The sequence below is a fragment of the Kryptolebias marmoratus genome, linkage group LG6, assembly GCF_001649575.2.
Source record: "Kryptolebias marmoratus isolate JLee-2015 linkage group LG6, ASM164957v2, whole genome shotgun sequence".
Lineage (NCBI taxonomy): Eukaryota > Metazoa > Chordata > Actinopteri > Cyprinodontiformes > Rivulidae > Kryptolebias > Kryptolebias marmoratus.
The window spans coordinates 13,381,067-13,396,175 of record NC_051435.1 but is presented as its reverse complement, the minus strand read 5'-3'; the positions used below and the strand labels follow the sequence as shown (position 1 = coordinate 13,396,175).

The 15,109-nt window shown below is 39.2% G+C and overlaps 1 protein-coding gene across 2 annotated transcripts in view; it reads right to left on the bottom strand.

The window, feature by feature from the left end:
- frmpd4 (FERM and PDZ domain containing 4) overlaps positions 1–14,548 on the bottom strand; it is a 34,719-nt gene extending 20,171 nt beyond the window's left edge. Inside the window, exon 1 of one of the 2 annotated variants that reach the window (XM_017422731.3) lies at positions 14,293–14,548. In XM_017422731.3, the coding sequence (XP_017278220.1) occupies positions 14,293–14,336 (44 nt within the window). In that variant the 5' untranslated portion in view covers positions 14,337–14,548. The remainder of the gene's footprint in view (positions 1–14,292) is intronic. The other variant, XM_017422730.3, reaches the window with a different exon arrangement.
- Between the last annotated feature and the right edge of the window lie 561 nt (positions 14,549–15,109).

Here is a 15,109-nt window from a genome sequence, read left to right as displayed (position 1 = left end):
ACACACTTAGCAATCTGATTTGATTCCTGAAACAATGGTGCAAGGGATATTAGTGTTTCCACATGAATATGGATTTATTTGACCTGCAGTACAATAACTGGGTACAGGCTTCAATGTTGTATATTTAGAAGGATTCAAATGATTTTGGTGCCATGTTCATCTGTTTTCCAGGTGCCAACTTTTTTTTATCAATGACCACAACAATGCATGGAGCGTTTGGTGTTGCAGAAGTTAATCAAAAGACAAAATTTATATGAACAATATGACAAAATCTTTCACAAGATTATCTCCATCGATGTAAAGTAATAAACTGTACTTACTATTTCAAACTCCCTTTAAAAGGAATTTCTGAGCTGATAAGCCATACCAAAAAAATCCATTTCTGTCCTTCAGTCCCAATGTGTTTGCATCAACAGCACAATCGTAGATACGGTGATCTTTGATTTCTATTGTCCGCAGATGGGAGGTGCATTACGCCACCAAGTCTCAGCATTCTGGTTTAACAGAGAGGCTGAAAGGGTTCACCAGCTGGTGGATAGTGAAACCGATCTTTCTCATCCAGCATTAATAAATAATGCCTGCACAGTCACATCGAACTAAATAATCAAGCACCAAGTCGGCAAGCCGTGCTGCACAATTCATGAACAGGTTACCCAAGAGTCACAGCAGGACGAGGCGAATTCCTAGAGGATGTCTTTAAACACATGAGCTTACTAAAACCTACAAAATATCTAATGCTCGTTTGTTACATTAAGCACACCTTTAGATTCTGTTTTACTTGCTATCCAGTCATAATCTGATGCCAGAAGACAGACACAAACCTTCTAGTTTGGTAAATTAACAGTCAATAAAGGACATTAGCACAAGGCTCCTTTACCTAAAAAACAAACAAACAAAAAACTGGTCTTAATTCACAGGATCTTCCAGCATTGAGTTTGGTTGTGCTCTTTGAGAAATGGGTGAAAAATGATAAAAACTGTGTGAAGAGTTTGATCTTTGCTCCGTCACAGTAGCCCACTTTTACTTAGATCTTTCCGAATATGTGCCGGTCACAAAGACGCATTCTGATTCTGTACAAACACGGGTAAAATCCCAACAATGAAGGGAGTGACTTTGCATCATAGACAAGGCCACAGCTAAGAAGAGCACATTCCAACGTAAGACACTCAAGTTAGTCTGAATAATTTACACTGACAATCTCCACAAGGGTTGTTCGTTTGAAACACATGTCTGCCATTACCCACAGAGAACGCGAGAAATCTGTTTTATCATGAGGTATTCAGAGCATTATTTCCTCTGACAAGTGTTTTGCGTCAGTGACTCCCATCCGCACGTGGCTGAGAGTGATGTTTATGCGCAGATCGCCAGAGGCCCAAACTTTGATTTTTCTTTTAAGTTTTTCTTTTAAGCCTTCCCAGCGTGCCTTTACAAAGACCTGGGATTTTCCTCAGGTCAGGACAGCAACAGCAGTTTCAGTGTTTCTTTGCGTATGCCATCATGTAACATCACATTATTTGCAACCCATGTTGTAGCTGCTTTGATGTGACTAAACATGAGGATCTTTTATTTCAACACAGCATTAAACACAGCTTTTCCTCTGTGTATACATACATTTACAATACAAAATGAAACGAGAGAATCCAACTCAAAGTAATACAATTTAAAATTATAATATACTTAATTTTCTCCTTATGGAATTTTGCTTTGGACTAGCCTCACTAGCCACACACATAAAAGAAAAACCCATAACAAATAAACTACTAAAGCAATTCTACAAAATATAAACAAAATCCATCTGTAAGATACATTGCACATTCAATATTTCATAAAGATATATAAACATATATGTAGAAAATATTAAATATACTGAACTATCTTTACTGCAGTATTGGACAACCCATTCAGCCTTTGGAGACATTTTATTTTTTTGATTGAAGTGGAAACAAATGAATCTCAACTTTTAGAAACGTACAACATACAACAAGACAATGAGAATTATATCTTCAAGATTTCAAATAGAAAGTTAATTAAAAGACGAGCACGCCTTGAAGAAATGCATATCACCTACTTTGTTTTACGCTGAGGTTTGAAACTAAGATCATTTTATGTTGAGAAATGACAGAATTTTGGCTTTTTGGGTCATATCTTTTAAATAATGTTAGAAGTGATCGCACACAGGATATCTCCTGTGTTATCTGTTCGATGCTGTTGCTGTAATTTATTTTATCTCTTCGGATTTTTCTTAGTTCCTTGTTTTTAGTTCTCAGTGTTTCCGTTATCTTGTTTGTTTCTGCCAAGTTGTTTTTCAGCATGCTAGTTATCAGCTATCTGTGTTTTCTGCTACAGGTCTGCTCTGGCAGTTCTTAGTTTTTGTTTTTTTTTTTGTATTTTCATGGTTCGAGCCATTGTTTTCCCTCAGCTCCCCTGACACCGCTCTGTTTCTCATACTTGCCCCTCATCTGCTCATTAGTCCAGCTATTTGTGACTCTGTTATCACTCCTCCCTGTATTTATGCTCTGTTCTCTGTGAGAGTCATGTTGTTCATGCCTGATCTATTTCTGTTCCCCTGTAAGTTAACCTGAGGTTCAGTTTTCTTATTATTTCTTTTTAATATATCTACTGGATTACACCATACCTGCCGGCTGCTGCATTTTTGCTCTCAGCTACTACCTTTCTACATTTTAGCTCAATGCCTTAAACAGTGAGTGTGTTACAGCATTTTTGTGTTTGCTAGGATTGATTAGGGTGACTTGAAGCATTAGTCAGTTAGATGTACATCTAATGAGCATTTTCTGAGCATTCTCTTCAAATCCGACCAGTGGTTCATGAGACATTTAGCTAAAATGACAAGCACACACACAGTAAATACATTATACCCTGCCTTCATGGTGACAGGAGATAAAGGTACAGTAAGGAAAATCTTCATGAATATCAGAAACTCAAACTGAACCTCATAAAAAGTCTGTTTTCCTGTCACTCTGTTGTTGATTCCAGTCAGCAAACGTCCTTAAAGCTGACTAAAACATAAAGACACGTTTAACCCTCACAGTGTGACAGAAAGCGTTACAAAGAGGAGGCCATGATGCTGCTTTCTTGGTGCTCTTGAAATAAACAGCCATTTATGAGGAGTCAGACTGCCACCGAGATTCTGTTTAGATATGAAATCTTTGGAGAGCCAGAAGTGTCCATCTCCTAAGAGGAGACATAAAACCAGAAGAGGCTCAGACTGACAGAAACCTCTCTGATTAAAGGATTTCTTTCCTCTGGCCTTCCTGTAGAGAATACCTCCTCCTCCCGTTGAAGGCGCAGTTAAACACTGCCTTTTGTTTCAGAGCGCATCTGCCCTCCGCTTGACATCTCCAACCACCACCATGCTTCTGAGCTTTTGGCCAATATGGCAGCACAACAAAAAACAAAACAAAACAGTCCAATCTGTTATTTACATTGCATGCTACTATTTAAATGTCACTGTAAATGTGAAGGTTTGCGAGAGATGTTGTTGAGCATGTGGTTACAGTAGAACACTCCATTTCATGCAGCTGTTCGCGTGCAATCTTTGAATTAAACATGTCAGTTTGTTCTGCTTTACACTTTATCTGCTTAAGATATTGTATGGAAACCATTCTTCTTCCCTGATTTCTCTTCATGAGACAAAGATTACAGAGTCGCAACAGATCTACACAGTTGATCATATGAATGAATGATTACAAATACTTTTCCCTGTTCAAATCTTCTGCACAGCAACGATCATTTTCGAAATTGCATCTGCGTTCCCCTTTATTCCAGCTGAATTTTGCATTTCTGTGTTTGTCTTGGTAAGCAGTGATATTGTTGCCACGGGCAACCACACTGTCCTGATCAGCTCCGTGGTGCCTATCTCTATAAAAAGGATTTTTTTTTGGTTTGTTAATCTCTTCTGTGTGGAAATAAAACATCATCTGGGAAACAGCCCACCCACTATGATCCTCCTGCTATTTTACAGTGAGAGAGGGAGTCAGTCTCCCGCTGCTTCTCGTTTACCTGACAAACAGCAAAACACCATTATCCTGCTCAAGTGTTACCCGTGGAAAACGGGATGTATAGTCTGCTGTAACACATCACTTGTAAAAAAAAAAAAAAGAAAAAAGGAAACCAGTGGTTTAAAAATGTGAAAATAAATCTGCATGATTTCAAAAAGTCAAATTTGCTTGCCTTGTCATTTATATATCAAGCTGTAAAGACATGTGAATTAAAAGAATTAACCAATGCTATTTATCAGTCAGATTTCATTATTAAAGCAATAATTCAGATCTTTTGGAGCGGGGTTCTCAAGAAAGGTTATGAAAAATTAATATCTTACCTGTTAGTTTTGGGTTGTTTATTGTACTTTGGTTTGTTTTTCTGTTTGGGTATAATTCTTTGTTTTTGAGTATTTTCAGTTGTTTTTTTATTGCATTCTCAGTTTCTTTCTGGTGTCCTCTACCCATATCCTCCCTCAGTTCTCCTTCCTCCAGCTCATTACACACCTGCACCCTGTCTGTTAATCATTTCAACAGCAACCAGCTTTTTCAGCATATATACTCCTTGCTTTCCTCTCACTGTGCTTTTTACCTGTTCCTGCTGCCCGGAGCTCTGTTTAGTTTACTAATGAACCTGGAAGGTGCTCTCTAAATCTGCCTGGAGTCTGCATTTTGGGTCCAAACCACTTACGCCACTGTGATAAATGACTCTGGAGAAATTTAGAGACATAGACATTTGTCCTGACCTGACTGACGAGCTAATAGCTAGTTTGTGTGGGGCAAAGACCAAAGTGAACAACTACTATCTTAAAATGACTCAAATCACAAGTATTTCTTAGTGGCTGACACAAATGCTGTTTTAAAAAGTAAAATAGAAAGTTAGTTTTACATTACACTGTTATTCTGACAGAAATATTGACATTACAGCAGGAAATGCCACAGGCTGGATGTGAAGTATTAAAACTAGCTCCTGCTACTATTTTCACATGCTAAGAACCCCAAATTCTACATAATGCAAAATTAACACTGATAAAAAGGTTTTTTAAAAGTGTTTGCATGAACCACATGCAAAAATTTTGAGATTGGAGACATTTTTAGATGACAGCATTCCACTTTGGGCTTGGTTCCACTCGAACTACCTGTTAGCTCATCGATCTGATCAGACCTATCTGCAACAGGTAAGATATCAACTGCTCATAACCATTCCCAAGAACCCCACTTCAAAAGATTTGAACCGTCTGTTTCAAGTGTGTTTTTCTCCAGGTCCCTTCTGCTCTACAGCACTCTGTGTAAAACATTAACTAAATATAGTGATGAACTTAGCCTGTAGCCACTGAACTGGACTCTCCTGCACCTCTTTGTGCTGCTCGCTGCTTTTATGCTAAAAGCTCCAAAGGACATAACTACATTAATGGCTGTGACCTCGTCCACCAGCCAGCTGGCTCTCGTTCCTGACCCAGAGTCATTTCTTATCTGTTCCTTCTTCAGAGCTTGTGATTTTAGCAGTGAAGTATGAAAGATCCGTGAGTACTTACGATGAGCATTCATGCTAATCAATTTGTGTCCAGGCCAGTGATTCGCAGTGAAAGAAAGTTCACTGCTGAAATACGTTGAACGACGGATCGGATAAAGGATATGTTTTAAGAGAAACAGTCAGGAGTGAATCAAGCGAGCCGCCCCTGCAGAAAGCCACAACGTCCAGTAGATTTTAGCTTAAGCAGAAATTTGTTGCTTATGTTTTGAAAATGATCAACACTAGAAAGAAACAAATTAGTTCCGCACATATTAAATGATTATTCCTGCCATTTGACTGTAAATAGCTTCAACAATTAAAAATATTTTTCTGTTTCTCATAAAGCGGCGAGCAAGCTCAGCAATCATGTACTCAAACACACATTTCATCATCCAGTTGCAAGCCCTTTGAATGAACACTAATTGACACTCTCTGTATAAATACGTGAGGTTGATGCTCATTATCGCCACAGTGCTGCTGCTGACAAACCATTTCTAACACCCACACATGTATCAAAGGAGTAGCAGTGCTTAGAGGTAGGCCCCAGCTCTACATGGAAGAAACGGCTTAAACAACTTTGGTCAAAAAAGGGCTCAAACTTTGCTAGAAAGGAGAAGACATGGAGGGCCAGTTTGTTATCTTTTAATAACAGGAACTTTAAACATTAAATGCTGGCTGGATTTCAACACAACAAAGAAGGAAATGAAAGCAAGTGCAAAAGCAAGCATGTCTGGGGGCGTTGTGAAAGCAGGGGATGGAGGCAGTGATGAAAAATGTTCCATTTTCTTTTAGCTTACCATATATGGATATATATCTCTATATATTATACATTCATACAGTGAAATTCTCTGTAAAATGCTCCATTAAGCTAAGCTAAATAACATTGTGCCGGATTCATATTCTTGCTGACAGCAGAAAGAGAAAGAGAGAGAAACAACAACAAAAAAAAGTGCTAGAGAAGCAGTGGTTACTCATAATCAGGGACAGCAGAGTGTGACATTATTAACAGTGACAGGATGCAGTGACGTTGGTGGTCCACTGGGAGCCACATCATACATGCTATATGGAGGGAGACAAACAATGCTCCACTCTTATTACAGACCCATAAATAAGAGGATGTTCAGAAAAAATCAGCTCTTATATCATTTCCTCTTTGTCTTTTGTTGTTATTTAACACGTCCAGTCTCTAAAAAAAAAAAAAAGAAAAACTAAAAAAAACATTTCTCATGTGGTGTGTTGATGACTCCTAAGTGAGATTATGTGCTCCAACTAACCATTCCTGTGACACACAATTTATGTGTCACATTCGATATCTCACACTTATGATCTGCTGTTCCCTCCTCCAGTGGTCTGTGATGTTCCTAATAGAGGCAAATCTCCTGAGGGGATTAAGGTCCACTATAGCAGACCTCCTCACGAGTGCAAAAAGTGACTTGTCAGTCCTAGTACTGAATGAAATGTTCAGGACTTGTTTTAACCTAATGTTGTCAGATTTCCCGCACGTAAAATTAGAAGATTTGGGGGAAAAAATTAATATGAAATGAGTTTGTTTTGCCTATATTGCTGTAAAGGGGTGAAACTTGAAGTCAGCTTTAGATGATTCTATTTAAGCATTCAGGGCAACGATATGTAAACTGAATAAATAACTCAGATCATGCAATAATAACAAAAGTGAGGAAGGTGAACTCAGATTGTTAAATCATTCCCTTTAGAACTGGAGTGATGAAAAAACTGCTGCATTGGTCTATCTTGTTCTTCAAAACAAATGTATATTCATGTGTGACCTTAAAAAATACACAAGCGACAAAACAGTAAGCACTTTAAGAAATATATTAACTTGGACACAAATGAATCACACAAGCTTTTGCATCCTCCCCCTCGCTCCCATCCTGCTCATTCATTTCACATCATAAATGACTGCACAACTTGCTGCCTCAAAGGATCAATAACTCAGCATTTTTTTTTAAGCCCTCGCTTCAACATGTGATTCCTGAGTTGCTCCGAGTCAAATTCATGTCTTTCAACATGCAAAACGCCGCCTACCAAGAAAAGCAAGCACATTTCCAGACAGGCACATACAGAGATAGCAGCATCCGTCGGACTCACCCTGACAGCTTTGGCATCTTCACAAAGCTAAACACATCCATGTGTGCAGCGGACTGCAGTCAAGGCTACACATTTAAAATCGGCTCCATTGTCCTGCACTGGTTTTGGCAACGAGCGGAAGAAATAATTCAGGGGGAGGAAAAAGAGTGGACCTTCCACAAGTGAGGTGGAGAGATTAGTCCTGTTTTCTGAGCCTCTGCATGGCTGAGTGATTGCTGTGTCCTCGCCTCAGCAGCACAAATCCACAGCCCATGGAAAAGGATCTGGCAGCACAGCTTTCACCCCCCCCCNCTGGTTACATCCTTCAAAGCATGCCTCTGTTAGCTGCGTTAAGCCACCTTCATTTAATTTCCATCGCGGTGGAATGATGTGCGGGAGCCGCACAGTAACAACAGCTTTGGAGGGAGGCAGAGAGAGTCCGAGCGAAAGGGAGGGAGGGAGGGACAGGGGTGGTGATGCTGGTGGGAGATGAAAGTGGAGGAGAGAAAAATGTTATGCCTCTGTACTTGTGTGTGTACTGAAGGCACAATATATGCAAACAAGAGGTGCAACCAGCTCAAAGGGATCCCCCATCCTCATCGATTGACAAGCATGTTTTTCTTTTTTCGAAGAAGAGAGACAATGTTGAAAACGAGCCGAATGGATGAGGCGACACAGACAAAATGTGCTTCCAGGAGCAACATGGGAGCAGCAAGAGCAGCTGTTGCGACATGTGGACCTCGTGTGCTCCCGCCCCAGCTGAGGTCTAGTGCCTCACAGCTGCATATCAAACTGCCCGTGCCACAGAGTACATTTGTTGTGACCTTTCGAAAACAGTTCAGCTGCTAAATGCTCCCTCTCAATGATGCCGTTCAGGAGAGGCCACCGAAAACATTTTAGCGACCAGCCTGGCACGGACAAGCAGATGCCGCGGTACGAAAAGAAAAGCGACACTTTTACACTGATGTATAACACTGGCATCCATTAAAGTGAGAGTTCTGATTTTTTTCAAGTGGGGTTCTGTGGAAAGGTTATGAACAATTAATATCTTACTTGTTGTAGATAGCTTTCTGTCAGATCAGGGTCAAAATGAAAGTAGATCGCTGCCATCTTAAAACAGCTCTAATCTAAAAACATTTGTAGCAGTTCAAGAAAATGCTGTTTTATAAAGCTTTACACTGCTATTTCCTTTCCATAAAACCCCACTTCAAATAAGATCTGAACTACCCATTTAAGGTTAAAATGATTTGGATTTTTAGGGATTATTACACGTCCACTAAAAATACCCTAAACCTGTAATTTCTCTTATGACACTTCTCTTTTCATGGAATTATGAGAGGCAATTTCACTGACTTCAAGCACGCCTGCTTCACATTAAGTGTCAGATGCTAATGATTCAGAAATTAGAATAATAACTTCAGGAAAGGCACATTTCAGTCCCAACGTTACAGATGAAGAATCACCACAGGTCCACAGCGCCGGAGAGAAAAATCGCCGCTCATAAATTAAACACCAAAGATGTGTCACCTCTGTCAGAAACCACAGAGAGCCAATTAACCTCATCTCTAATCCACAGAGGCTTTCTACTTCTTCAGGTGGATGAGACAGTTTGAATAAAAGCAGTGTCACAGTGTAATCAAATGATTCACACTCTGATATCCTGAGCGGAGAGAAACACGCAGCTAGACCAAAAAAATAAAAAAAGGAATCAAACATGCGGTACAAAGGCGTCTTCTCCTCCTGTCAAAGCGTGCGTTTGAATCACCAGAAATGGAATCAGAAAGATTTAAGGATTGCTAGGAAATCTTCTGCCTTTATAAATTTTGTTTCAGGTTATAATAGGAAACAGCCCAATCAATAAAAATGTCTGCAGGTAACGACAAAATGCAAATACAAATTAAAGGCCTAGCATTCCTTGAAGAAATGCATATTGCCCACCACCTATCATGCCATTGTTATAAACTAAGATAGTCTAATGGTGAGAAATAGCCATTTTTATCAAACCTTGAAAACAATATTATGCACAAAGTCAAGCAGCATTTTGATATCCTACATGATCTTGAACAATTTGTTACGTGTTATGAATGGCTACTACCACAACAGATTTTAGCTCTATATCTGTAAAATTCACTGAGGTATAACTATTTTCATGCCCATTAACTATAATGGCCATCTTGAATTATTTTGACTCCAAAAGTTAATTTGTTGTAGATGTACAGCCAATAATTACTACCTCAGAGTGACTTTTATCGAATTTCATCCCGTGGTTTGTGAGATGTTTTCCTAACAGACTAACGAAGCTGACTCGAACAGTTTTAAGCAAAAACGTCACACAATATGTTCGTGCTCAGCTAACAACACTCAGCTACAGCTACACCAGATTTTAGCTCAATGTCTGTAACTTATAACCATTTATGATTTTTTTTTTAAGGTCAGTTGACTGTGTGTACATCTTGAATTGGGTTGAGTCCAAAAGTTGATGTCAACTCATCGATACCTTTCTGCAAGTCTCACTTAAATCCATTCAGTGGTTTACAAGATTTTTTGCTAACAGACAGAGTTTATGCCAATGGGAAATGGCAAATAAAAAAATAAAAAAAACAGATCTCAAGCGATCAGTCAGCGCTCAGAGTAAAAAATAGGCATCCAGCATAACTACTAGCATATCAAATTTTAGCTCAAAATCTGTAAAATAGACTGAGTTGTAGCTATTTTTGGGTTTGCTGAGGTTTCTCAGCTGTGGCGGCCATCTTGAATAACTGTTGACTTCAAGCAATAGTGGATGTTCGTCCATTTATTACGTCCTGAGAGTTTCAATAAAGTCTGCTCCGTGATTCATGAGGTATTTTGTTCGCTGTACAGCCAAACAAACAGTTTAAATCATTAACACCCGCCTTTGCCTTTTGGCAGCGGTCAATATCAATTTTAGTATTGCTTGATTCTATTTAGGGAATTTCAAGCCATGATTTGTAAAGGTTTCCTCATCTAAGCAGTGCCCACGTTATGCTAAAATGCCACAACATGTAAAGCTCTGCAGAGTGAGTCAATGTGCCTTTGCTGAGAGTGATACACAGAATAAAGAATGTTGTCACTTCCACTCAGGGTCAGGCTTCGACTTGTTTGCAGCCGTGGAAGAGATCCAGATTAATGGCCTGAATTTGTGACGCGAGTTGATGCAATTACTATTATTATTTTAAAGCAGACTGAAGCATTATGCTAATGACGTCCTGGAATAAAACAGCTTGGTGATAATACATCTCTTGAAGGACTTGGGCAGTAAATATATTTTTTTAAAGCTGCATGAAGAAGAAGTACTGTAAAATGCAACCACAGTGTTGGGTGGCGGGTGGATTGGGAGACTCAGCTTATTTCTGGCCAGTTCCGATTGTCCATTTAGGTTATTAGGGTCAGACGGAAGCATGATCTAAGGCGACTATGGCTGAAGCTTTGACCGATAAACCCTGCTGATCTCGACGCTCTCTCTCTCTTTTCTTTTTTCAGAGTCCTCTATAAAAACAGCTGATTTTAGTCGTTCGGGAACACTTGGCACTTGAAACTTTGCAGTGCTTACATTTTGCAAGGATCACGTTGCATTGTCCTAAAAAAATAATAAGCAGACGATGAATGTTGATGCTTTTTGCTAAAAAAAAAAAAAAAACATCAACTGAGATTAAATTTTCATTATGTTTTTCTTCATGTTTCATCATAAAGTCGGTTGTATAGCATGCGAATGTAACTGAATTTAGGATTAATGGCTCCTGGATGGATACTAGACAGCACGCTCGACTGTCCCCTCTGCTGTCTTGTTTATTTGTTTGTTTGTTTGTTTGCTCTGAACCCGTATCTGTCTGCGAGCCACCTCGGCACCTCACCTTTCCCCAATCTCTCTCGGGGCGGGTCTAATTATCTCCAGGCGGTGGCTGATTTATGCAGTGAATTAAACAGCTTTTAGGGGGAGAATTTGAATACGTTCAGTGGTGTGTCTAATTGGGATAAGGAAGTGAAGTGTTACCTGGCTGAGTTGTGCCTCGCAAAGATTATGGATTTGAATTTCAAGTTTTTGGTGCACCTGCTGATACAGGTGGGCCGCGGCGCATTTTGCGGGGAGCAAATTAAACCTGATAATGAGGAAACTTGCCGAGAAGCTTGACACTGTAGTAACCGTGGGCCATGATGACCTGCAGGTTATTAAACATGCCCAGGTGGGTTATTGGCAGGTCACGCTTGCAGCATCCTTTTATCTATTCATCTTCTGCAGCCACATATCCTCTTCAAGGTTACACCAGATTGAATAACCCTCCTCTTCCCATCATGCACTGGGCTGTTTGAATAGTGAATATTACCACCTCTAGCACAGCTTTATATATTTTGAGAACATTTCAACGGCACTTTTGACCCTGTTTCTTTAAAGAAATTGGGACGCTGCATAGAATATAAATAAAATTAAGAGGAAATTGCTGTATATAATTGATATTAATGTGAAATACTGAACTGGAGACATGTTTTGGAAGTTCAACAAATTTTTTTATTTTTTTTTACTGCAGAACTCTTCTGTGCTTTTAAATTAAAATGTAGTTTGTCATGACGCTTTGCTGAAAAAAACAAAATTTGATCTAAACAAAAAAGATGTCCCTCCTCTTCAGTCCGAAGAGGAACTTATTGATTTCCAAAAGGATTTTATTGCTGCACCAAGTTTGATCTCTATATTCATAGAACTAACCGTCATTTAGCCATTTTTGTGTTTGCTAAGGTCACTTAGCTGTGGGAGCCATCTTGAATCAAGCTGACTCTAAAAGTGTTTCAGTTACAAATTTATATCCAGATATTAGTTCCTGAGAGTTTTGTTAAAATCTATCCGGTGACTCATGGGATATTTTGCTAACAGACAAACAGAGTTGACCCCCAAGAGGTATTGCCAAAGTTTTAAACAAAGATCTCTTGTGATCTGCTACTGATCAAAGTATGCATTAGGGATCACTCTCAACTACTACCACACCAGAGTTTAGTTAAATATCTTTTAAACTGACTAAAATATAGCCGTGTTTATGTTTGCTACGTTTGATTATCTGTCGCAGCCATCTTGAATTGAGTTGACTCCAAAAGTTAATCAGGTATAGATATACATCCAGTAATTACTCCCTGAGAGTTTCATTAAAATGCATCAACTGTTTCACGAGATATTTTGCTAACAGACAGACAGAGTTGACTCTAACGACAGACAAACAAACAGCATTAGTTTTCAGCTTAAACCTTTGTGTGCAGAGATTTCTCCGGATTCGCTGCACCTTTATTTCCATGTGAGCAGTGTACATCAGAAAAGAAAAAAACAAAACAAAAAAAGTAACTCTTCATTATTCTTGTCTACCGACAGCTGATGCAGTTAGGCCGGTCTGACCAGAAACTGTTATCAGGATGAGTTTTCCACATCTTCAAAACAGAGCGGTGTCATAATTCCTTGTCAGAAATAATGAGTTGGCAACATATTGCTGTTATATCACGAGTCAACATCCACCTGACGTCCCTGGAACTGTCACACAGGAATATTAATTTGTGCGATATGATCCTCTGTTTTGAAAATAAAAGCTAAACATCTATATTAATTAAAACACTAACAATTTACTTTGAACGCCATATCTAATCCTTATAAAAGCAGTAAGGTGAGAAATCCTGAGTGGGGGGAAGAAAAAAAGAAAATATCGGGAAGAAGGTTGATGAAAGATTAGTTCTAAACTCTTACATAGAAGCCTGGCTCCGTCCTCCATCCTCTCATTTATTAGTAGCAGAATGAGTAAGAAAAATATGCTCATTATGTCTAAGCATTATTGTCAAACTAAAAACTTTGAGATGTGGTCGGCTTGTTATTTTTGGTCACGAATAATAAAAATCGGACTGATTATTAGCCAGCGAGAGTTTACCATGGGTGCTTTCCAAGGGCGAATCCAGCTTATTAAGAGTGTGGCCTGTTACTGTATGTGGGCAAAACATCGCTAAAACATGCACATTTTAGCATATTGTCTCAGAATAAAAAACAAAACATTTTTTTGTTGTCTGAACATGTTGAAGGCATCAAAACTGCAGTATCCTCTTTAGGATTTGATGCCACTCTTGTACTACTAGAAATTAAGGTAAAGATATTTGGAAACCACAGAATTTTATTATATATATCATGCAACGTTCAAGGAAACGATTGCAGCTTATTACACAATGTCGGTGACGCACAATAAGCGGATCTTAGAAGAGACAGGTCAATGAAACTGTTCATAGAGCTCTGCTTTTCTGGTAAAATATCTTAAGAATGGTGAATTTATATAAGTGAGAAAAACCTTTGTATAACCGTACATCATCCCCTGCGTTCTTTCGTCACTTGACTGCTGTAAACGCAAACTATTTTCCTCCTCATCAACCACACATAAACATAAATTGTGCCAAGAATTAGTCAAGACCATGGTGGAGGATTTTAGCTAGTGATTTGCATCACAGCATGCACAGTTAATTCTCTGTTTTTTAACAGGTTTTAAAGAGATACATTGTTTTAAAAGGATTAAACAAAGAGCTATATAGCAAACAGTTTCAAATATCCTCTAATACATGTCTAAATATTTAAACTTAACAGAGGAATCTCCTGTTTAGAGAGTCTCCAGGTCTGAGTGACTCGTAAAGAGAGCCCAGAGCATCAATAGACAACCCAGTACTCACTGAATGACAGTGAAGATACCAAGATCGTTGTCATCTGTCTCCATCGCTGGTGACAAATCTAATCAGCTTTGATGCAGCGCTCGTTTGTGTTTTTCCTGTCCAGCCCCTTCGAGCCTTCTTCACTGATGAGTGCCCACGTTCCTCCCTTTGACTCCAAACTTTTCTAGCTGCTTGATTTCAGCTCGATAGTCAACCGAGCTCGTCTGACTAAGCCAGTTATTATTACATACAGTGACTCTGTCCGAGTGAGCGGCCAGTGCCCCGAGGGAGGAGGCCGAGCTTGTCGCTCCTGCCTCAGTAATGAAATAACATCACATTCCGGGCCAGTGCATCAGAAAACACGGAGAGATCAATGCTGGACAGCTGGACTTCAATAGATTGCTGGACTGGTTAGAGCTACTTCTATAAGCAAAGCTCACATGAAAAAAAAAACACAAAAAAAGACAAAAACGTGTTATCTTGGCTGAAGTTTTCCCATTTCAAGACTTTTACCAGGACGTTTGAAATGTATTCGACTGCCTTCAGCTCAAAGTGAGAACAACTGTTTACACCATTTCGGCACACGATGAAATCTCAAAACCTAAAATATCCGCCTTATCCACTGTACAAAGCGTTTGGAAATGCCATGTGTTTTATCATCCACGAGAGCTTAAAAATTAAGCTTCAACCTTAATCCTGACTCTATCAAAGTCTGCCTGCCAACTGTCACCTCTAAGTGAGCCAAACCTAAATCCTGTAAAAAAAAACACAGAATTAGGTCTTGATTTCAGTGGTACACAGTAGCCGTCAGGTATTACTCATATTTTCAGCTTTACTT